The sequence below is a fragment of the Clupea harengus genome, chromosome 15 (genome assembly GCF_900700415.2).
Source record: "Clupea harengus chromosome 15, Ch_v2.0.2, whole genome shotgun sequence".
NCBI lineage: Eukaryota > Metazoa > Chordata > Actinopteri > Clupeiformes > Clupeidae > Clupea > Clupea harengus.
The window spans coordinates 3,489,072-3,512,131 of record NC_045166.1 but is presented as its reverse complement, the minus strand read 5'-3'; the positions used below and the strand labels follow the sequence as shown (position 1 = coordinate 3,512,131).

The 23,060-nt window shown below is 40.7% G+C and overlaps 1 protein-coding gene across 5 annotated transcripts; it reads left to right on the top strand.

The window, feature by feature from the left end:
* The first annotated feature begins 19,701 nt into the window (after positions 1-19,701).
* Positions 19,702-23,049, top strand: LOC105894836 (4-galactosyl-N-acetylglucosaminide 3-alpha-L-fucosyltransferase 9). Of its 5 annotated transcripts, XM_031581692.2 has the most exons (4): positions 19,788-20,133; positions 20,762-20,931; positions 21,079-21,336; positions 21,455-23,049. In XM_031581692.2, the coding sequence occupies exon 4, from the start codon at positions 21,463-21,465 to the stop codon at positions 22,546-22,548; it is 1,086 nt and encodes a 361-aa protein (XP_031437552.1). In that variant the 5' UTR covers positions 19,788-20,133; positions 20,762-20,931; positions 21,079-21,336; positions 21,455-21,462; the 3' UTR covers positions 22,549-23,049. The 5 variants fall into 5 exon arrangements, with proteins under 5 accessions (XP_031437550.1, XP_012676841.1, XP_031437552.1 ...); XM_031581693.2 differs by lacking the exon at positions 20,762-20,931 and having other exon boundaries at positions 19,788-20,046; XM_031581691.2 differs by lacking the exon at positions 20,762-20,931.
* The last annotated feature ends 11 nt before the right edge of the window (positions 23,050-23,060 follow it).

Here is a 23,060-nt window from a genome sequence, read left to right as displayed (position 1 = left end):
AGATTCTCTTGTCAAACCAACTGTAGCATGTGGCTGTGTAACATTGATCCAATCACTTCAGGTCTAGTGGCCTGTTGTCCTCTCAAGTCTCTTGTATCAGGTAATGGAATCGAGAGGAGTTTGCCGCTACGCTATCAGTCTTTGAGCTTATGCTCACATTATTGAACGAGTTAGCTGTGCTCACTCGATAAGAGAGCCACTTGACATCAGCTCACAGGTCGCTGTTGAGACTCGTTGCATTGTGTTTCCAACTGATGTTTTATGATTTGCAAACCTTACACCTCAGCGACGTGTTGAATGGTAAATGTTGGATGTACCCCCAAAGCTATTGTTTGGGTGGCATAAGGTAGTTGAGAGAGTGCTATTACACATTCACTAAAGAATAGGCACCTTCTTCACGCCACTATGAGCTGAGAGAGTAGCTTTATGGTGTGTGCAATGAAGAGACCTTTTTACTGTGTGGCATTGTGTGACACAACAAGCTGAAATCAAAGAACAGAGGTTTGGGGGGATCTGAAAAGTGCGTTGTTGATATTCTTCAAAGCCGACTCAATCATCAAAAACTTTATGTACATATCTCTCCCAGGTGTATGACAACAAAGTTGCAGAGTTCATTGGGAAAAGCACAGTTGAGAAGATCCCATGGCGGGTTCTGATTTGTGATTCTAGCTGGAGAGGCACTGCAATGCGAGTCATTAGTTTAGATTCCTATACTCAACATTGGGAGGGACTAGATATACCTATGACAGAACTATGAGATAGTTATTTGTTTTTCCAACAAAACACAAACAAACAAACACAAATTAGAAAAACTTCAGAACAGCTAACAGCCATAATCTTAGCATATAAGCCACAGCCCAAGAACTCAACCTAAATATAGATGTGGAGTGGGAGTTGGATGACATTCATATCATGGTGTACAGCCAGAAAGTTTAATTCCCTTGAAAGCAAGTCAGTTAACAACTTATTTTTGTTATTGCAGATATAGATAGGCAGAGTGGGTTGGGTGAAACAGCTTGCATCTTACTGACACTACCAGTGACCTCCCACATCCCACCTAATACGGAAATAAAGCCAGGAACAAGTGCAAGACATGAGCATAACAGCTAAGGTTTATACATTTGAAGGGTTGTAGACATGAACGAGGTAACCTTCTTTGAAAATACAGGAGCTCACCTGAATTGAGAGAGTCAAACAGAGTTCAGTTCCATATCTCTCTCTCACAGCCATGTTTTCATTAATGTCAATTTCATACGTAAGGGCTTAGGGGCGAGTCAGCAGTAAGATGGATGAGGAGTGTGACCACATGCCTCATCACAGCCCTGGGCTCAAACACTTTAACACTGGACATAGTGTGGATCACTGAAACATTCTGATAAAGTAGTTCAAAGTTCAGAATTTAAGATGCAAGAGGTCACCTTTTCCTCTCTTCAGAGATCTACACATAAAGAAATATGTTTATTTTGCACTTTCAAACTACCATTTTACATGTTTTACATCTTTTTTTTTCATTTTGCCGTATTCGGTATTAGCATATTAGCTCACTGGAGACCAATAATTCCATATTGGAATGGAACGGAACATCAGTTACACATCCTTAACAAATTGAATATTACATTAGTTTATTAAAATAAACTAGTCAATCAAAATCTAGATTTGTGCAGTGAAATTCTAGCTGAGACCAAGGCCTCATTTGATTTGATGCTGTGCTTCAAAGCTTATCATGGCGTACATCAGAGGAGAAGCAATAGACACTTAAAAGAAGCAATATATTTCGCTATTATCGACTCTGGGGAAGCACTATGTCAAAATAGTAAGTCATTGTGAGTACCCCCAAAATCACTTAATATCCTTACATTCATTTTGATGGTATCCAATTCCTCCCCTACCCCAAACTCTCCCATCCCTTACCCTTGATAGCCTTTGCCATGCCAGTAGTGTAATACGATTGATGTTTAGAGAATTAGGCAGAGTGTTGTTCAGACACTGAGATATGCATGTGAAATATTTGTGTGTGTGTGTTTGTATATGACTGATGATGATATTCTGTTCGCTAACCAGTTTCTGCTCTCTCCCATATTGTAGGACCTCTGCCTGCAAATGCTGATGGCCATGATAACATGGTCCCTTATCACCATAACCTATAATTACATATCCGCATGTGAGGCAACCGAGCTCTGTCCTCCCACTTTGTCTCTTTCTTCCCCTCCTACTCCAGACGATCTCCACTGTAGGATGCTGCTGCACTCATTCCCCCTGATCCACTTGCAGAAACACTCTGCTCACATCTGCCCATTGCCAAACTGGTATGCACATCTTCTACTCTGCTTATGACACATCTTATACACATATTGTGTGCCAGCCTACTCACCCGTGATGTTAATAAATGCCATCACTGCCACAGTTTTCTGTACCCACAGTATACACACTAAGCTCTTCTACAACCAATACTTTGAATGCTGGCTCTCTCCATTTGTATCCTCTGTCTCCATCTTGTATGTGTTATGTATGTACATCTTGTATGTCTTATGTCATCTTGTATGTATTATGTATATATGCTGCATGTATGCTAATATGTTTTATCCTTATGTGTGTATGAATTCATCTGCTTCTGATTCTCACTTCTCCTCCTCCCACTCATCATTGAGTAGTTCATTTTGTACATCTTGATCCTGGAAGTGTTGTATGTCAAAAAAAATTTGAACGTGTTATTATGTTCTAAGAATGGGTCTCCACAGTCTGTCTAATCTCTAGACTTGAAAACACCAATTCTCTGGCCTGTATGCAACTGACGCTACTGATGGAATAACCCAGCAGCTATCCTTCTAGATGGATCCAGCAGGTCAGCTCCTGCTCTAGGGGTTCGGAGGAGATAGCTAATTCACCTTGATCTCCTGGATGAGGGATGCTATTCTCCCCCGCTATGGGTCAGGTCTGAGGCTGTGGAGTGGACTTGGTTCATGGCGGTAAGCTGCTATGGGAAAAATGAATACATTACATTCTCTGCTCTTTTTAGTACGAATAGAGACGTGGATAAATAATACAATTAGAGGTTCCAGGCAGGTTCTTTTTTAGTTGCCTTGTGGTGGGTGTTGATTAGATGACTAGCACACTGAAATAAACTTAAGTACACAATTTAATAAACGAAAAAATGTCTGGATGTGTCACTGTGGATATTATTCACTAATCAGCATATAAAATGTATCTGTTCTTTTTTTGAGAGGTGGGGAGAGTTGTTTCACATAATTTAATTTGTGTTACATTACAAATTCCTGGGTTGCACTTTTCTTCCTCCGGAGCTTTGATGTTAAGACCAAAGAGGTTGTCAAGAATGAGTTGCATTGCAAGCAATTTGCTAATTCAGCCTCCATATTGATTGATGAGGTAAATGGCTTAACTGACTTTAAGGTAGGGATATGTTGAAATGGAGACTAGAACATGGGTTTCAGTGTACATATCACAGAGTCGTGAAATACTACACTTATCACTTATTACGAAGCCATAGCTGCTCATATAGGTGCTGTACATGATAACTCAAATGCCTAAAGAACATTGTCAACATTTTTAAGCACCATCATTCTCCTGAGCTGGACTGACTTGGAGTCAACCGAGTAGTGCTGGCTCAAGTGAATTGGTGTGTCTGGATCCATTTGTCTCAAGCTTTAAAGCTACTTCGCTAATAAAAGTAGCTCCTCCCGATGGTAGACTGTATATGAAATATATAAAATAAAGGCCAAGGTCTCTTTCCATGAGAAGCCCTGCTACATAAATCAGTGATATCACAATGTAGACCTCTCTCAGTCTTCTGTTCCATTCTCTTTTGCAATCCTGACCCCAATTCCTTAGTTTGCAGCTATGATTAAGGTCCCCAAAGGAATTGGCTCTGAAGCAGTCGAGAGTGAGTCGGGGAGGCTTGGCTTTTCTGCTCTCCAAAGAGTCGACAGATCCTCCTGAATGTGGAAATAGATTTTCAAGTCTGGCTCTGGCAGCTCAAGGTCTTGCACGTCCTGGCACATTTTGCTCAAATTATGCCCCCTAATGGTGGTGTGCGGCTATAAATAAGCCATTAAACTGCCCACCCGTGCCCTTTGCTTGTAGCTGATTTTGTACACTTACTATGTAAACGCTTAAATGAAATGATTATTTGGTTTTTAAGGTTTAAATTATCACTATTCACGACCATATGTCAACTAAATGAAGGCGTACACCTGAGTCTATGAAAGATGTACTTTACTTTGTGCAGCACAAAGGCATATCCTATCTGTTTAACAGTCAGAGTAATTCATTGCCAGCTTTGAGGTACAGCACACTACTTATCTCTTAACACTATAGACTGTTTTTCAAAATCCAAAATGTACTTGTCATACTTGGTAGGGCTGCAATAAATGACCAGAAGCACTTGTTTACGTGCAGGTAATTAGGTCATTACCAGTGACACAGCGCTTGACAAGCTTGTATTACTGACTGTTCCATTTGTTGCATGCCTGAAGCATGCTTGAGTCGTTGCGCAGAAAGGGAATGAAAAGGTAGCAAAAATCATTTCTTGATTACCTCAGACAACCAGTTGGATTCTCTGTGTCTTTGGTAATAGTGTCTTTTGACATCTAGTACTGCTTTAGGAGAACGCTAATCAAGGACACTTCCCGAGGTCATGAAGGCATTTTAATGACTCATTCGCCGAAGAGAGGCAGGTTCAGTGTGTGCACTTCTTAGTTGATTAAACTCATTAAAATAGAAACATACAGTATGTACTTTGTACCACCTACTATACGGTGGGATTCATTTCCTCGATGACATGTCAAGGACAGCCACCAGAACTGATCCAGTGGTTATATAGACACAGATTTCCAATGACCTTTCCTTGTGCTCTTTGACCCCTGTGACGCAGTGCAGCATGAACCGAAGAGAAGAATGAGTTGCATGTACTGATTACAGGATTTGCATTAATGGGCTGCAGTTATTGGAACCTTTGATGGCTTCAGTGATGTTCTCCTGCACTAATCCAACCAGGCAGCTGTAATTCTGACTGCCCCCTGAGTTCCCTTTGAAAGTGTGCTTGATTAATCAGATGACAGCACCTAGTCTGTAAACCAGGCCTCCGCCGCGGGAACACGGTGGGGATAGGTGTGCTGTGTGTCACAAAAACAGATAGCAAAACAAGGTGGCTATTAATGAGACTAATGGGTAGGGCTAAATTGATTCTATTGAAAATGCTTGCTTGGTTTTCATTTCAATGGTAAGAGGAAAAGGTTTCATAGAACTGGAGGGTGTTCAGTGACATTGTATGTGCCCATTCATATTTAAGAGTGTAATTTGGTCTATAAATCAAACCATAAGTGTACTCTTTATTCAGCAATGTTTTTTGAATAATGTGTATCCCAACAGTAAAGCTTGATAAATGAGTTACATAGACTAATGATAAATAAGGCAGCAATGACATTGCTAAGGACCAGTTTGGAAGAATTACTTTTTAATTTGATTTATTACTATTTTCACTGAGCATATGGAGGGGAATCATGATGCACAAACAACTTTTCCAGCACCTGGAAGAATGTACAGTTTTCCCCATGGAAGAGATGATACTTTAATCATAACGGAACCCAAAAGAACCCGGTTCTAGTCATGCTCGGAAATATCAGATACTCACACAACCAGGAGGATGGTTAATACATATAAAGAAATTACATGTGCTTGCCATTGTGATAGATTGATGAATGTCTCCCAACTACTAATGTAAGCAGTAATGTATATCCAGCTACCAGTAATTGTTGAATGGGATTTGAATAGTTAACCTAAGGCCCTTCCACACTGAGGTAACTTTTCCAGTTCATGGATCTTTATCAGACACCACAAACTTTTGCAAACTCCGCCAAGAGCAGCAAGGGCATACTCGCAAACCTGACAGATACAATTCTGTGAGACAAAAAACAAAGAAGAATCAGAGAAATTGACACAGGTTCAAGATGTCTTGACATATTGATTTGGCAAGTGAGGATAACATAGCACAGTATGACTACTTAATTTGTAAATACTCACCCAGCCAAGGTACAAATGAATGAGCTAACATTAAGATTAGTTAAAATAACAACCCATTCTCATTATTCTCTGAATGCACACACGTCAATAATTGTGTCAAGTTTATCGTTTCTGCTGTGCTGTCAGAAAACAAACCCAAAGAACTCAAGAGCATGTAATTCCCCTCTGAGCTCTCGCAATTCTTACATTCAACTCAAACCCACCGGAACTGAAGCACACTGTATTGTTCTGTCGAGATGTTTTGTTGAGTTTGGCTTTGTGTGCTTCACTTTTGTGCTCTTTGACAGTTGACAGCTCACTGGATTTCTAGGAGCCTGTTTCCCAAATCATAGAACAGACTTTTTCAGTCTTTTAAAACATGTTGTTTACTACCATCTATCCTCTTCCGCCTGGACTCTGGTCAGACTGTTTTCTCCTCTCAGCCCGTGTACCTGTGTGATGAATGTGTTTGTTGTGGCAAATCATAGGTGAAAAGTAGCCCTGGGTGTGCTGTCCTCTGTAATCTGTCCGAGGTCCAACTCCTTCTAATCACTAGGTGTAGTCAGCTAGCCTTACACTGGCATGGTTCTCTCTCAGCAGTTCCACAAAGCATCGCACCAGCTTGAATTGAGCCACTCATCAATATTTTCAAAAAGGCTGTGTGCTAGTTATGGATCATTATGCAAATGGGATTGCAGATACCAGTCCCAGTAGGGAATTTATTGCTTTACTCTTTGTTCCGGATTTTTTCATTTGAAAAAATCCAAATGAACTTTTCACACTCCCTCTGCTACAGCTGTTCGCCACTCAGAGAAGGACAGCCAAGCTAGCTGCTCGCCCCCTGCGGTGTGCGTGTGAGTGTGTTCATGTGTGCGTGCTCGTGGGTAACCCCATGGTTTGGTGTATTTCATAAGCATGCCTATAGGTGGCGAGTAAAGGGTGTATTGAACCTGTGAGGAAAATTCTCCTGTTAGCCTTACATGATTGCCAAGAAATAGATAGATAGATAGATAGATAGATAGATAGATAAATACTTTATTCATCCCGTGGGGAAATTCTGGAAAAAAAAGCATGTCAGAGGATGTTAAACAATTTGGATCCAAACAAGGGATGAAGTTGTCATCATAAGGGAAAAGGTCATGAACTTTATAATGATGATAAAAATGTAATATTACAGTGAGTGACCTTCGGCCTCATGAGGAAGGAGGGAGGGGATGAATGTCAATGCATCGCTGCATTATGCACATGAAGTGGCCAACAAGAGGATTTAACCTTTATTTTACACCTGAAGCCCCATGAATGTTTCAGAAATCAGGGAATGCAGGCCATAATGAACATCTAAGAAGCAAGGGCGAGTCATTCCAACCGTTCTTTTCATAGATTGTTGGAGGAGGTAATGTTCTCTATAAATAATACCTACCCACACATTGAATTTTATAACCATGCCTGTCTGTGTTCATGTAACAATATTTATGTCATGAGATGCTTCCTTTTGTTATATCTGTTTGTAAGTAGGACACTTTATGATTTGCAGTTACAAAAGTCTTGAGCAGACAGTATATGTCTTTGCAAATATATATATATATATATATATATATATATATATATATCTTTTTGTACACATTCTAAAGGATTAGAAGCAGCTGTTTGTTAATACGGAAGTTTTTCAAAACCTAGTATCAAGTAGTTTCTACGTGTGTGTGTCCTGCAGCACTGAATACAGGACGTATAAGCATTCTTTTGAAGCGTGTTCAGGTTTGAAAATCACAATCAATTTCAGGCTTACTAACATGAAAGTCTACAATGCTCCGAGTTTAAAAAAAACCTCCAGCTCAGACTAGGCTCTGTAGGGATGAGGCTGCCAAGCAGTACACATAAGATCATACGTACATTCTTAGATTCAGCTGGCCAGCCATGGGGATCTCTCCATTGGAGACCACTGGACCCACATAGACAAACAAAGTGACAGCCAGTTCTGCTTGATGACCTCCATAGTGTTGGCACGAGAACATGAAAGGTATTATGCTTGTTATCAATTATCTTTATTATTTACATATGTGACGGCTATAACAGAGATTATCATAATTTAATTTGACTTGATTAAAATTCTGAATTATTTGTAGTTTAGTTTATTGTGTATGGCCATATAAACTATGCTAATGCTTTACTTGACTGGCTGACATAAGAGTGTCTCTCTCGTTTGAAACTGGACAAAGGATGTGTCCATGTTTGAGGCCCCGCAGGTGCCTAATCAGAGCTTATGCTGCCTGCAGCAGGTCTGAGGAATCATGAATCCCAGCTTCCTGATTTGTTTTATTTAAAGGACCATAGTCTGTGTTATGATACAAGTGACCCTGGGCAGTCTGAGGAAAAGAAACTCTATCAGATTTGAAATCACAAACATGTCAAACAGTACGTGTTGACTAAATGCAGGGACATTTCATAAAGGGTGGCAAATTGTTAGTGAAAGTCATAACATTTGTATTGTACAGATAGAGTTCCAACACTGCATGTTCAATTTTCTTTCAAAATAGTGAAAATGAGATTTCAGCATATAACAGGCAGCTACTGTATGTCACAGAGGCACCCTGCACGTCACATGAAACAGTCCCTCTGGCGGGAGTGAGGCCCCTGAGCTGACTGACCACACGTCTCCTGGGGGCCTTTTGAGTTTGCGAGGGGTGATACCTGGGATCAAGGGACCTTCACTCTGACAGTGAAAGGAAAGATAAGCAACAGCACGGTCCCTGCTGTGGGCCATGCAATTCCTGTGTGAGTTCCCATGGCGCACAGCAGATGGAAGGCTCTCTCACACAAATTCCAGTCGGCTGAAAAAAGCAGCAGCTTTGTTGGAACCATGACCATAGCCATATCACGTCAGGAGGAAAGATGTGGCACGGGGTTCTGCGTGTACTACTGTGTACAGACAGGCATCACTAGGCTGGTTCGTTTTCTCCTGTTGTTGAGATTTATGGTGTGTGAGAGGTAAGGATTCAGGTAAGATCAGATCAACCGTGGGTCTGTATGGATTTTTTACATGTAATTAAAGAATATAGGGTTAATCTATCAGGCACCAAATATGGATGGACAAAATATAATTTAAGCCAGGTAAGGGTAAGTAGTTCGTAGAATCCCTCTTATGAGTCGTAGGGCCTAGGCTTAGTTTGCAAGTTGGTGCACTCGTAACTGCTCAAATGAGTCGTGGTTGGGAAACACAGCCCTGGGGGTCAATTTAGCTGAAAAATATATACCTCAGAGCAGATAAAGACGCACGTTTTTATTCCACAAGACATCAACAAGCCCTATTACCATTGTAAATAAATAAATAAAAAAGACAAATAAGCAGCAAAGCCATGTTCAATAGATATTCAGCTTTGAATGGAGACAAGCAGCGAGTAATAGATGCATTCTATCACAGGCTGCATCAAAAGACAATCACAGTGTGAACGTGTCTGTTGTCCTTCCCCTGATGGGCCCTTCTGCTCTGTTCACGCTTCATTTCCCCTCCTACTTGACAAATATCTCGCTCAAAGACTTCACACGTAACAAATGATAGTTTAGCCAAGCTCAGTCTTCTCAAAGCAACTCAAGATTCTTTTGACAGAATCAAATAAATAAACCCAGCCATAACTACCTCGTGTAGCAGTCTCTTTCAACCAAAGTGTCTTACTGCAGAGATAATGCAGGAAACTTTCACACACACTGACACTGAACAGGTGCTCAGGCCCCAAACACATTACTCAGTCTCAGCACACACTGCCATCCACACTTACAGTTGTTGTTCACTTAGTTATGAAATAAAATGTAACATCTGATTATTATGTATTCATTTGAGATCACACTCACACATCCGAATCCATTTTAAAATACAATTTAATTGTCATGACATAATGTCCACTCAAACATACATACCCTTATAATTATTCATGAATTATTCAATTATTCAAGTACCTGTTGACAGGGACACCTTCAGGATTCTCGTTCATGGTACGTGAACTTAAGTTGTGCCACCATAGATTGAGCCCCACACAACCTAAATGGCAGGAGCTCATGTTCATCAAACATGGAGAAACCATCTAGTTCTGTAAACAGAAGTGAATGAGAGCGTCTGGAGCAAGGGACAGTGCGACAAAGACTGCACTCCAAAACAAGCCACGTTTGAAAAAAAATCAGTTGATTGCAACATTATGTTATTATATTGTCACATGCAAGGGGTCAGTGAAGCTTTTGCATTCGGCACCCCACCACGGTTGACCAGAGGGACCACCACATGAACGCTGGCAGTCCAGGTGTTCCCTGCATCCCCACCACCAGTCGAGGGGAAATGCTGCACCACCATTTTGTTGCACCTAAGGAGCTGCACAGTGACCAGAGGTCGTTTTTGAAGCTGCCCTGTTCAGAGAGCTTTGCCGGCAGCTGGGCATAAAACAATATTAGACAACACCGATGCATCCCCGGAGTGACAGACTAGTGGAATGTTTTATCACCACTCTGGGCAGCCATCTTGCCATCTTGACCAGCCGTCAGCAGTGGGACTGGGACTTGCATCCACCCCTGGTCCTGTGGGCGTACCGAAGTGCACCCCTGCGGCCCTCATGTTTGGACACGAGCTCCGGACTCCTGTGGATTTACTGTCCGGGCCTCTCCTAGAGCCAGAGATGAGGGGTGGGCCTGATTGGGACTGCTTCTATAACCTGTGTGAACGGCTGAGGGAGGTGCACGAGCTGACCAGGCGGGCTCTTGCTGACGCCAGGGCTCGACAGAAGCAAGCTTGTGTCACCCACTGCTGGGGAGAAGATAGTGTACCACGTGCACAGACATGGGGTTTCAGCCCCGCACGCTAAAAGGAGGGTTTCTCCTAAGCTGATGAGTCAATGGGTCGGTCCATGAACTGTTATTGTGACTGAGACGGACAGAGACTGAGGCTTCGCCTTTTACCCCAATCTTTTTTCCACCGACGACCCACCAGGGCGCTCTAAACAACAGCGTCAGCTTCCCCAGCACAGTTGAATGCCTGGGTTGTTGGGTGGGGGCTGAGTAACATGCAGGGGGTTAATGCATTCCGCATGCACTAGGTAACAGACTGGAAGTGACTCCCAGCATGCTGTGTGGTTAAGAGAGAGCCAGTGTTCTGTTTAAATGTTCCAGTGTAAAATGTTGCTCATGTCTCCCTATTGTGTCCAGTGTCAGTGTGAATGACTGTTCTCCATTTGTCTGTGTGTTAGATCCCCTGAATTAGTTAGCGTATCTGTCACCATCACTGTCAAAGCTGGAAGTTTCTGTCAGTGTACATCGGTGTGTCTGGCCTGTGTGCTTTTTAAAATAAAAGCCTTACAGCCCAATGACATGACACTTGCTATTGTCTTCTTCAAAGAACACATCGACGCTACAATATAACTGAGCCTACTTTTTGTTCGTTTTCAGGACTGGTCCAGCCAAAATATGATTTCTCGTTTTTTGACAAATATGTTTTCTTTTTCTTTTAGATCACCAGATGCAGGCTAGCTAAATTGCTAGCACTGAACCCAATGACAGAGGGCTAGCATCCATGGATTTTAAACACATTTTGAAAGTAAAATAATAGTGTAAGCAAATGTGTTTTACCCAATCCTGGTTTAACACACTCTCGTTAAAAGAATATAACTCAGTCTACCTTACAATGAAAGATTGACTCTTTCAGTCCCTGTTGCATCAAACTCCTTCAAAGCGCTCTCCATATCTTTATGAATACTTATTGGAGCCAATCCTGTTACTAGAGCCCATGTTTCTGTCATACTGTTCCTCAGGTTTGTCTTTAAATGTCCCATGTTTCTGTCATACTGTTCCTCAGGTTTGTCTTTAAATGTCCCATGTTTCTGTCATACTGTTCTTCAGGTTTGTCTTTAAATGTCCCAAGCAGCAGAATGACCTTTCCCCCAAAGCAGTGGAGACAGGCATCATCAGTAGAGCTTTAGTTATATTGTGAGTGTGTTTGGTGTGTGATGTGCTAGCTCCAGTTACAATTCAAAGTCCAGACTGGGTATCATTATGGAGCTTAACCATAGGTTTAAAGAGTTCAGTTAAACCATATTGCTTTCTTTTTTGTATTTTAAACATTTCGACATTATTTTGATTTACTCTCACATTGTTACATTTCACTTTAGCCAATTCTGCTTCAAGTTCACGAATGCCTTCAATATGTTACACAAACATAACCCACACAAAACTAGCAGCCCACCCTGTGCCCTGTGCTACTGCTATGTTACACAGTGTGCATAGTTTGCGTACAGGCGGGTACGCCACTGCCTATTAGTCTTGTGTTTTGGTATGTGGAAGCAAAGCACTACTGAGATTAGACTGAATAAGCCATTCCCCATTTAGTTGATGTGCTTTTATATGAGCCTTAAGGGGATGCAAAAACATTGCTACTATGGCAACATGTGTGAGTATGTACTGGTAGAGTGTAGTAAGGTACTCTAAAATGTGTAGTCATGAGTCGTGAGTCATAACGTTCATTTACCATTTACCTTTTCATTAAAGCACATCTCACTGTTCACTACATAATTAGGTTCTTTGTTGTGTTTTTAATCGTATGTATCTCATATTTTATGTCCATCGTTATGTATCTAGTTATTGTAAGAAAATGTAAATAAACACTTGGTTTGGACATTTCATCTAAAAGGAATGACTTTTGTGTTTTTCTCAACCTAGTCTTCTTGATAACATTTCAAAGAGGCGTTCTCTTCATTTGTACTTCACTGAGGAAACCTGACCTAATTTCTTGAAAGAGGAAATAAACACACACAAAAAAGCGAGTTTCTTTGACGTTTTGACGAACTTTTGTACCTCCTGTGGCGGATGGCAGCTTATTGAGTATGCGTCTCGTTTATTAAATATTTTAGCGCCCTGCTTCTCAGTTGCTTTTCTCGATCACTGGCAAAGTCCTTGTGGTCTTGACATACTGAGTGATGATGCATACCATATATGGCCTCTTATAAGTTTCAAAAGCATTAATTATGAGATCACATTCTGAATAGTGTATGTGTTCGGTTGTAGTTGCTGTGTGAGGTTTGCTTCCCCTTACACATTGTAAAAGGAAACAGATCTCCTTAGAGACATTGTACAGTACATAGATACATAGATACATTCCTACATACATACATACATACATACATACATACATACATACATACATACATAGATACATTCCTACATACATACATACATACATACAGACACCACAGCAGTTCAGTGCATCGTGTTAAAACATGATGAGATTAGTTAGCATTAGATTAAATTATACTATTCCTACCCTCACTAACAGAATACAGAGGGAACTCACAATTAACTATTTCCTCAGACAGGAACAGCAGGAAAGAACCTTTTAATGTGTCAAACCTTTCAAGTGTTAAAGGGTGTTATTTTTATCATGCTTTATTTTTATCCAAGCAAAACACCAGTCACCATGAGTCACCATGCTCTGCACTGGTCTGACCAATCATGAGCCTCCTGTTCTGAGATGATATATCAGTACTGACACGGTTCACCTCATATTGCCTTTAAAAACACGATAATGGTGTTTTCAGGTTTTTCCAAAATACTGTTAGAAATGATCTATCTATCTATATTAACTATCTAGTACACAACTTGATGTGTCTGGTACATGAAAGGTCTACTATGTAAGTTTGATACAAACAGCTTTGTTTGCATCAATGAGATCCAATTCAACTTATGAGTGTGTTTATATGTTGCAAACCTAAAGCTTGTCCATTATACTGAAGAAACATTTGTTGCAAGTGGAAAAGGTCAATAATACAGATCATCGGCAACAGCAGAATACAGGAATGTGTTCCTGCTAAATAACACCCCAGATGTGCTCTGGCAACGGACACAAGGCAAACGTGAAAGCTGCAGTTAACACTCGACAGAGTTACACTACACAGCTAGTGTCACTTGAACTATAAAAATGATAGGGACCACCAGATCAGAGCACATTATTTGTCATAACTCATTTAGTGTTTTTCATGCTCTTTTATGTATGTATTTTATAAAAGAAGTAAAAGTAGAAACACTAACATCTTTTAATGTTCTTGATTTGTTTGTGTTAATAGTCAGGGAGTGTCACCAGCTTTGGTCTGAATTATGGGTAAATTGTTGTTAATTGCTACACCTTGAACATAATGATATACTTGAATCCTGTAATTTATGGTGAATATAGCATACATGCAGCTAATGCTAAATACGTTCTTAGTTTCATGCTGTGGCACTAAGTATGTGTTAAGGACTACAACATGCCTCAACTGACCAAAGAGTATGAAGTGTAACACAAGTACACAAATGCATCATTCTTGTGTTGTATAAATGTATTTTGTGATCATTTGAAGAGAGTCTCATTTTCAGTATCTATATTTGGAGGATGTCTGTATTTTTTTTGCAGTTTGTCCCTGCATTCTCAACAGTTTCATTGTAAACAGAAACGAAGGCAGCTTCAGCAACAAGCGATCTGAAATCTGCACGACACTGCTGACCCTTCATAAAATAAGTTCTTACCTCATGACCATATTAAGCAGTTCAATCGAGTGTTTTAAAGAATAAGATTGAGGTTGCAGTGCCAGTGCATTTCAATTTATCCCCCCCCCCCCCCCCCCACCTCAGTGTGACTGAAATCCACGGTCATATTTCATCTGCTTTCTAGGTGATGGAGGAGTCTGCCTTAAGGAGCAAAATGAAAAGAATCCAAGTGAGAATTAACTGGCTCAGTCAGGGGCCCTGTCTGCCACTGGACTCAGCAGGATCTCGGGGTTAATCAGATAGAGGGGAGGGAGATCTATCAGGGCGGACGCAAGGGAAGAGAGAAACACTTTTAAAAAGCACAGTTGCACCAAGTTGGGCAAGACATTAATTATGCATCACAGAATCATGTGTCTGTGCATTCCAGTCATGGAAACAACATAACAGTATGGATCATATATGTACATCATCATTTAAATCGTCAAGCACGAAGACATTAGCTTAGGAGGAAAGCTGCTAAATTGAAGGTCTTACAATTAAAACCTTTAAATTATATATGTTTTAAATCTGCTTTCATTGAAGCAATCTTGTGACTCAATGAAATTAATTTGATCAAACATTACAGTGTCTTCAAACTGCTGTTTGATATTATTAAATACAGAATATAGAGGGAGTTATTATGCTAAATCTATTACACAAGCATTTACTGTGTTGTCTGGTGGCACTGGCTTATGGTGTTTGAAGTGGATTTGAAGGGACTGTGTAAAATATGTTGAAACTGATGGTGTTATACTGCCCTCTTGTGTTTGGTGCTGAAATTACAGGTTTAGGACACCCCTCATACCCTGACCAGCATTGGTAATTACATTGATGTATTCAACCATTAATCAAATCAATTGAATGCCACTAAAAGATGGTGCACTATCAACCTTTGCTGGCTATTCAAAACTCTAAAACAAAAGTATTTTGTTAACTTTGTTTTGAAATCAATTAAAAATTGACCATATGATTTTCGAGAATATAAGACATTTTGTGTGTATATGCAAGATATTTTATGAATTTATTTTTATGATATGAATTGATGTAAATTGATTTCATGATAGTTAGGCCCCATGGGCTACATGTGCAGTATATTTTGCTGTTACTTGACTTGAGATAGAACTGAGTTCTCAGTGTTTTAATCTTTATTCCAGTCTACTAATGGTCCCTCTATTGTTCATGTGGGGCTACAAATGAAACTAAAGAGCTGTGAAATGACAGATACACCCAGAAAGGGTATTATAAAGCCTGCCCTGCATAATGAGCTGTAACATTAGCTGTATCCCCCTTCCATAAATGTAGTTTGCAAGTAGACTAATCAAAAGGCTAACGGCTACTAGTAGTCTGCAGAGATCCTAGAGATCCTTTCCGTTCCATACTTCACCTGTTTGCATTTCAGGCATCATATTTTGTGAGCCATTTTGTTCTGCTATGCAACAGCCTGTAATCATCGGCATTCATAAATCAGAAGAAGGCTGGTAGTGACGACACATTCTGGAAATGTGAAGGCACTACACCACCATCCACGTAACATCATGTGCAGTTACTAAACAAGAAATAAAAAATTACTTCATCACTTTCATGATCTCATTTTTGTTTTTATACTTGTGTTTTTAATTTTAAATAACATTTGAATTATTAAAAAAATGTGCAAAACTGACCAAAATTGTTTCTCAGTTTGACCAGAAGGTGGTGCTAACATCATTGGAACAAACATTTCTAAACATTTTCCAGTTTTGCATCTAGCAATGGTAATGATAGAGGACTGAATAATGATATTAACGTTATTACTTTCTCATGTGTAGGGCCGTTTAATATGTGTGCTGCCTGGAATGGTTCTGAAGTCAAATCTGTGCTGCAAATGTGTCTAAGAGTAAAGGTGATTTTGCTTTCCTTTTGTCTAGTGTAGTGTGTAGTGTAGTGTGTGCTGTCTCTTAGTGTCGTCCAGTGTGCAGGGCAGGGTCAGGACAGGGCAAGGCTAAGACAGATCTCTGTGGGCAGACCTGTCACTTTTAAAGAAAACCTTTCTGGGCATATTGTAAAGCAGTGTGTGCCTCCCCAAATAAATGTTTGTCTCATCTCATAAAGAACTTAGGGTGTGACTAGGAGACGCCTGAGGCAGACGTGTTTGCTCTCCCCTGCATTTACAGCCCCTCTCCTCCACCAAAGATAACGCTCAATCTCAATCAACAGTAATAGTGGAGCAAGTAGCATTCAGCTGCTCCTGTCACGGTACAAGGGCCCTCCCCTGCCATTACTGGCCTTTGCATTTCCAGCACCAAGGAATCCTGGACACCGAGCACCTGCACCACCCCTCTGTTGTGAAAAACTACAAGGGACCCCTTGCAAAACATTGTATTGTAATTAAAACACCCCTCAAGGGCTCTAAAGAACTTTTCTGTTTGTCTCTCACAACTGCTGGCAAGATAGCACCTGTAGTACTCAACCCTGTGTCAACCACCTCTTTAATGATGGATGCTTCAAGGTCAACAGACCAGTTACACTTACCTCAGAAGGTCATGAGACTGTAAAAACAGCCACAGGATGACTGGGGATAAATCCTGGCATCTTTTTGTGACTGAAAAGACTGGAATTGGGCTAGTCCAATTAGCATATCATACCCACCTGCATAAAGGTGCCATTAATGATAAAATCACCAATTTAGTTACGGCTGGCTGACCATAGCCATCAAATTAGATTGCTTCGAGCATGCTAATTTATGTTCAATGCTAATGTGTCAACTGGATCACTCATTGAAACCTTCAAAAAAGCTTAATAACCAGCCAAGCTCCCTGCCAACCTGAGGCATCAGTGGTGCCTGTACGCAAAATACACACAGTGCGTACCCTAGCAGTGGCACGGGACTGGGCCCATTTGCGTATGATAAACCCATGTCAACCAACTCAGGGGTAATATCACCAGCGAACACAAATCCAAGCCTAGAATGGTATTCATCCAAAGTTATCCCTAACAGCCAAGTATAGTTACTGTTAGGTGAAAATTCACCCTAGTTACCTCAGGACTCCGGAGCTGCATATAAGTATATTTATTAGACAAACAACAATTGCAATCGGGCTCACTCCCAGCACAAGGCAGCACAAGGTTTATATAGACAGAAGTTGAACGTTCAGCAGAGATAACCACGTGGTGAATTTCTGACGTCCGAGGCAAGGATGTAAGTTTTGCAAGGTCGGAAGAAGCACAGTTCGACCCTTCTTATCACTTCTGGTCTAAACATGCTCTTGTACATATGCAGACTAAGTGGCACCTAATATTCTAAGTTACACACACACACACACACACACTGGAAAAGCCATTTCATAAGCACATGATTCATACATTCTTAAGTAATTAACAGTGTTTGCAAATTATCTCCATCAGTTGCTCTGGTCTGCCCCAAAAAAACAAAAAGCTGCCAAATGGGGTGCTGCTGGTGACCTACATCCCTGTAGATGTACACCAGGTCCAGGTACTCCAGTTCACATCCAGTGGTGGGTCTCATTCCCAAATGACCTCCATTTGCTGCTAGGGCAAGACTAAACTAGTTTCCAAAAAGCTTGGAAAGTGACCCAGTCTGGTCAATCAGTGAGATGATGTCTATGACATCAGTGCTGCACCACACTTCAAGGACCTGTCCTGTTAGATGGGAAAGAAAAGGCAGGCCACCAAACAAATGGGTGAAGGGATGCTTAAACCACCTACACACAAGTCTGTCTCAGAATTTTAGTTTAGAATTAAAGTCCAACCCAGTAACTGAGTGCTAATGTTCATATCCACTGCCACCTGCAAGTTCCTGACAACATGGCATGGGCTGTTTGAAAAGGTAGACTCTTTGAAATACAATACGTCTCCAGCCTAAGCAGACAATCGACCTAGTGAACCTCTGGAAGCAGAGAGTGGTGCAAGTTCCCCCTGGTTTCTGCACAAATCACAATGAGGGAACTTCAGGTTTGGATTGGAGAGACACTTGGTCTCAGCCAGTATCGTATATCCTTGAATTCCAGAAGAAAATCGCATTCAGTATCCCTGGAATTTACAGCTGCTTCCCTTGCCAAAATGATAATCTACTCAGTGATGTGGGACTGATTACACCTGGAATTCCTCACTAGACATGATCAAACCACAAGACAAGAAAGTGCCAAGAGTCAAGAACGTTTCCCATTCGACAATGAGATTCAGATAAGGGGCCTCTTAGCACAGACCTATAGTGCCTTCACGTCCACAAAGCCCATGCTCCTCTTCAGCTGAGGGCCTTGGCCCACTGGAACTGCCTCCCACATCAACAACCACATTCGACTCACGCACTCCAACCTCTGCAGCCCAGCCAATAGGAGCAGCTTACATTAACTACCAAGATTGAGGAACAATCAGGCCATCCCAACATCCAAATAAAAAAAAGTGGCCATGTGATCAGTTGACAAACACAATTCCATGGTTGGCAGGTGAGTAAACGCCACCAGCGGCTTCCCTTTAAGGCTCATGAGGGACAAAGGGAGACCAGGGGAGAGGTGAGTCAGACAGTGTTGAACACTTTTTGGGTTCAAACTTGAATAGGTCTCTGACATTCCACAAGTCCCCAGCACCAGCACTAAGGAACTGGGACACTGAGAGACTGCATCTGTACCAGTCTGCCGTCCGCGCTGTTGTAAATGGCCATGAGGGATCACTTCTATTGTAAATAAAATGTTCCACATGGCCTCTTAAGAACTGTCTACCTCCTGCCTGATGATGACCCAAAATGAAAGTTTATGAAACTGAAAATGTAATATGTTTATTTACCTGTTTTGTATACAGCAGACAAAAACATGCAATTATGCTCAATCCAAACACAAGAGTTCATTGGGCTTTCTCCTCAGCACCATTTTCACCACCATTATCTGCTTTATCCCAGCTAATGGCCTGGCATTCAAACATAGGACTACACAAACAGACCAATACATCTATGTGAGCAATACAAAATCTCTCAAGAGACAGAGAGATTTAATCACCTGATAAAACAGTCTCTCCTGGTCTTAGTTTTAGATAGAGACTTGTATGATCTTTCTTAACAAGTGGAGGACCCACAGTTGGTACGTTTTTTTTTTGACAGCAGATTTATTTCCAAAAGCTCTGACAATGTCCATATCTCAACACATTTACACATGTTGCCTCTAGCACTCATGTGATAAAGAAAGCATGGGGTAAAGTACAGCAATATAGCCACGAAATACTAATTTAAATCAGAATTAGTTTAGATTACTTTCAGATTATAGCCTACTGACCACCGATATTATGAGACAATACATCACTGCACCATTATGTTATTTGCCCCATTGGAGTAACAGATTAGACTTTGCGGTAAAAGAGATACAGAGCCACACTTGCTGCTCTAAAGATGGGTAGTAGGCAGCAGAAGCACAGGGAGGCGCCTACAGCGACGAAGGGGGGTATCGAGTACTCGCTGGTTGCATCTGCAGCAAGTTAAAGGGGGGGGAGCTGGAGCTGGCAGAATGGAGATGGCAGGTGAATGTCTTTTCAGTATGCAATACCACTGCAATAAAACCCTAAATGTGTCAGAGTGACGGTCTCACTTACAAAGATTACTATAAGGTGAGTGCTTGATTAAGCATTCTTCAACAGCAGCAATCAAATCATTTTGCATGTAAGCAACTCCAACAAATGGCTACATATATTACTCCGTTATTTCATTTTCTTGGATTGCCTTACTCTCACATGCTATCCAGTGATTACGTAGCTTGTATGATTATTCTAACGTTACTGGAATATAGACCCTTGCGCAGTGTAATGGTGTCTAAAAACGACGGTCGCGTTTTCAGGAGGACTTGATGGATGCATAAATAATTTGACAAATAATTCAGCTTCTTACGTTATCACATTCCCAAACACCGCAGCAGGGCAAGTTGACATAACACTGCCAATGTCAGCGAACAACCATTTTTATCAATAAATTCGTCAGGATTTCATTTACATTAGCCAATTACATACACGTAAGGATCGTACAATTTGGCACTCAGCGTGGAGTGCTGATGGCGATGCGGTGTGAAAGAGTGCTTCTGCAACGTTGAGTAGGGCTTTTCACGCGTCGCAGTATTTGAACAAGCGCTCAGAGTGACATGACTGAAATAACCCCTATATGTCATGTCTATCGAGTATTTTGTACCGCTGTATTAATTACGTAGGCGAATAATGGCAAATGTCCTTTTTTTATTATTATAAGGTGCATTTCCCTCAATACTTAACAGAATTGGAACCTGGGCAAGATTGTAACAATTCTCGGTGTCACAAGAGTGACCTAATGGAGGCTTGCATTGAACACACAGAGAAGGCTTATTTATGTGTTGTGAGTTGAGTCAAGTGTTACAATCAACATATTGCTATGACATAGGGGTATGTATGACAACGTAATTGTTTAAGTGGAAAGCCACATACATCACTTTGGATTTCTCCTTTAGAGCTGTGCATGCAAGTATTGTAATTAGATAAAAGTGTTTAATTATCTCAAAGGTGATAATGTATTTTTGTATTTTTGTTCAGGGGAGACTGGAAATCAGAGTGGGATCAGACTCAAGAGATCAAATTGAAATGCGAAAGCCCAAACAGAAAACATATAGAATTATATTACTTTGAGTAATAGTTTGCCCTGCTAAAAGAGGTGTACACTTTTCTTTTTCAATCATCTGGTGTATAAGAGTTTTCTAAGTATTCTGTGTTAATCATTAAGTGTTAAGATTTAGATTTATAGTAATTAATCAATGTGATTCCCAAGTGGGCAATTACAGTTTAAATTCCCAGGTAAGTTGTCCATTTCATATAATATCTAGGGTTTATATTTGTCTATACTTGCTTGAAATATGATACTTTGGGAGGAAAACCTTCAACATATTATTTTCTCTCTCTTCTGTTTAAATAGCACAAAGTATGCCTTCAACATCTTTCAGCGGAATTCTGCGGACACTTCTTATTGGTTTCCTCCTGCTTGGCTGTTTTTTGTCCGTACTTTTAATGTACTTTAAACCGTCTAATAACTGGCTATCGGGTCCCACTGAAACAGTAACATCTGCAATCAAGATTAAGGCCCTACCTATAGTCAAGAAAGAAGTGGAACAGACTGTAGTGCTCATCTGGTTATGGCCATTTGGTCACACGTTTGAGCTGGACTCCATGAGTTGCAATACATTGTTCAATATTGATGGTTGTTACTTAACGGCAGACCGGAGTTTATATAACAAATCACGTGGAGTAATAATTCATCACAGAGACATAAGCAAGGATTTATCAAACCTGCCACCACTGCAGCGTCCATCATTTCAAAAGTGGGTATGGATGAATCTGGAATCACCATCTCATTCTCAAAAAATTCCTGGACTTGAAAAGTTGTTTAATGTGACTCTGAATTATCGCCAAGATGCTGACATACAGGTGCCTTACGGATCAGTGGTGCCCATTCAGGAAGATGAGGAGTTCACACTGCCAAGCAAGACAAAGATGGTGTGCTGGATTGTTAGTAACTGGAATGCTGACCATGCCAGAGTGAAATACTACAGTGAGTTGAGTAAGCACATTGAGATACATACATATGGCCAAGCCTTTGGGGAATACGTCATTGACAAAGACTTTTTCTCAACCATATCTAGTTGTAAATTCTATCTCTCATTTGAGAACTCCATCCACAAAGACTACATAACTGAGAAACTCTTCAACCCTCTCTCTGCGGGCGCAGTGCCCATCGTCCTTGGACCTTCTCGTCAGAATTATGAGAACTTTGTGCCAGGAGATGCTTTCATTCATGTGGATGATTTCCTTTCCCCTAACGAGTTAGCTGAGCACCTATTGTTCCTGGACAAAAATGACAATGTGTATTTGCGCTACTTTGACTGGCGGAAACAATTCAAAGTGAAAATGCCCCTTTTTTGGGCAGAGCACACATGCCGTGTCTGTGACTATATAAAAAATCATAAGGAGTATAAAGTGTGTAACAATATTGACATATGGTTTTGGGACTAAACAATTGTATCACTGATGTACTGATGATACTGATCCATATTTACATTTTTGACTCCACATGTCTATGAGGTTTCGTAGTGTAGCTTACTGACTGCTGGTCTACCAATGTGTTCAAAATCAGAGTAATCGTCACACTTTATCCCTAACCTTCCAAACTCAACTTGTGATAGACATGCACCAGCTTCAGGCATTATGCTATTCATGGGCTCCCACTGATTAATTCATCTTATTTATGTGCCCTTAGATATTCACCTTATCACAGTGAACATTTTTTAAGCATTCACATGGCTTTGTGCCACATTTAATATCTCATGTGTATGAATGTGTCAAAAATGTTTCAAAACAGGACAGTATCCTGCCATCACTGTAAGTTGTATATGCTGTATGTTTTGTAGATCAGTATTTCATTCTACAGTAGCTGCAGGCCGTTAACCATATTGTAAACAAACACATTTTAATTTGTTGTTGTGTTCATGAACATCTTTAAAATCCATGTGGAAACCGAAATCCGG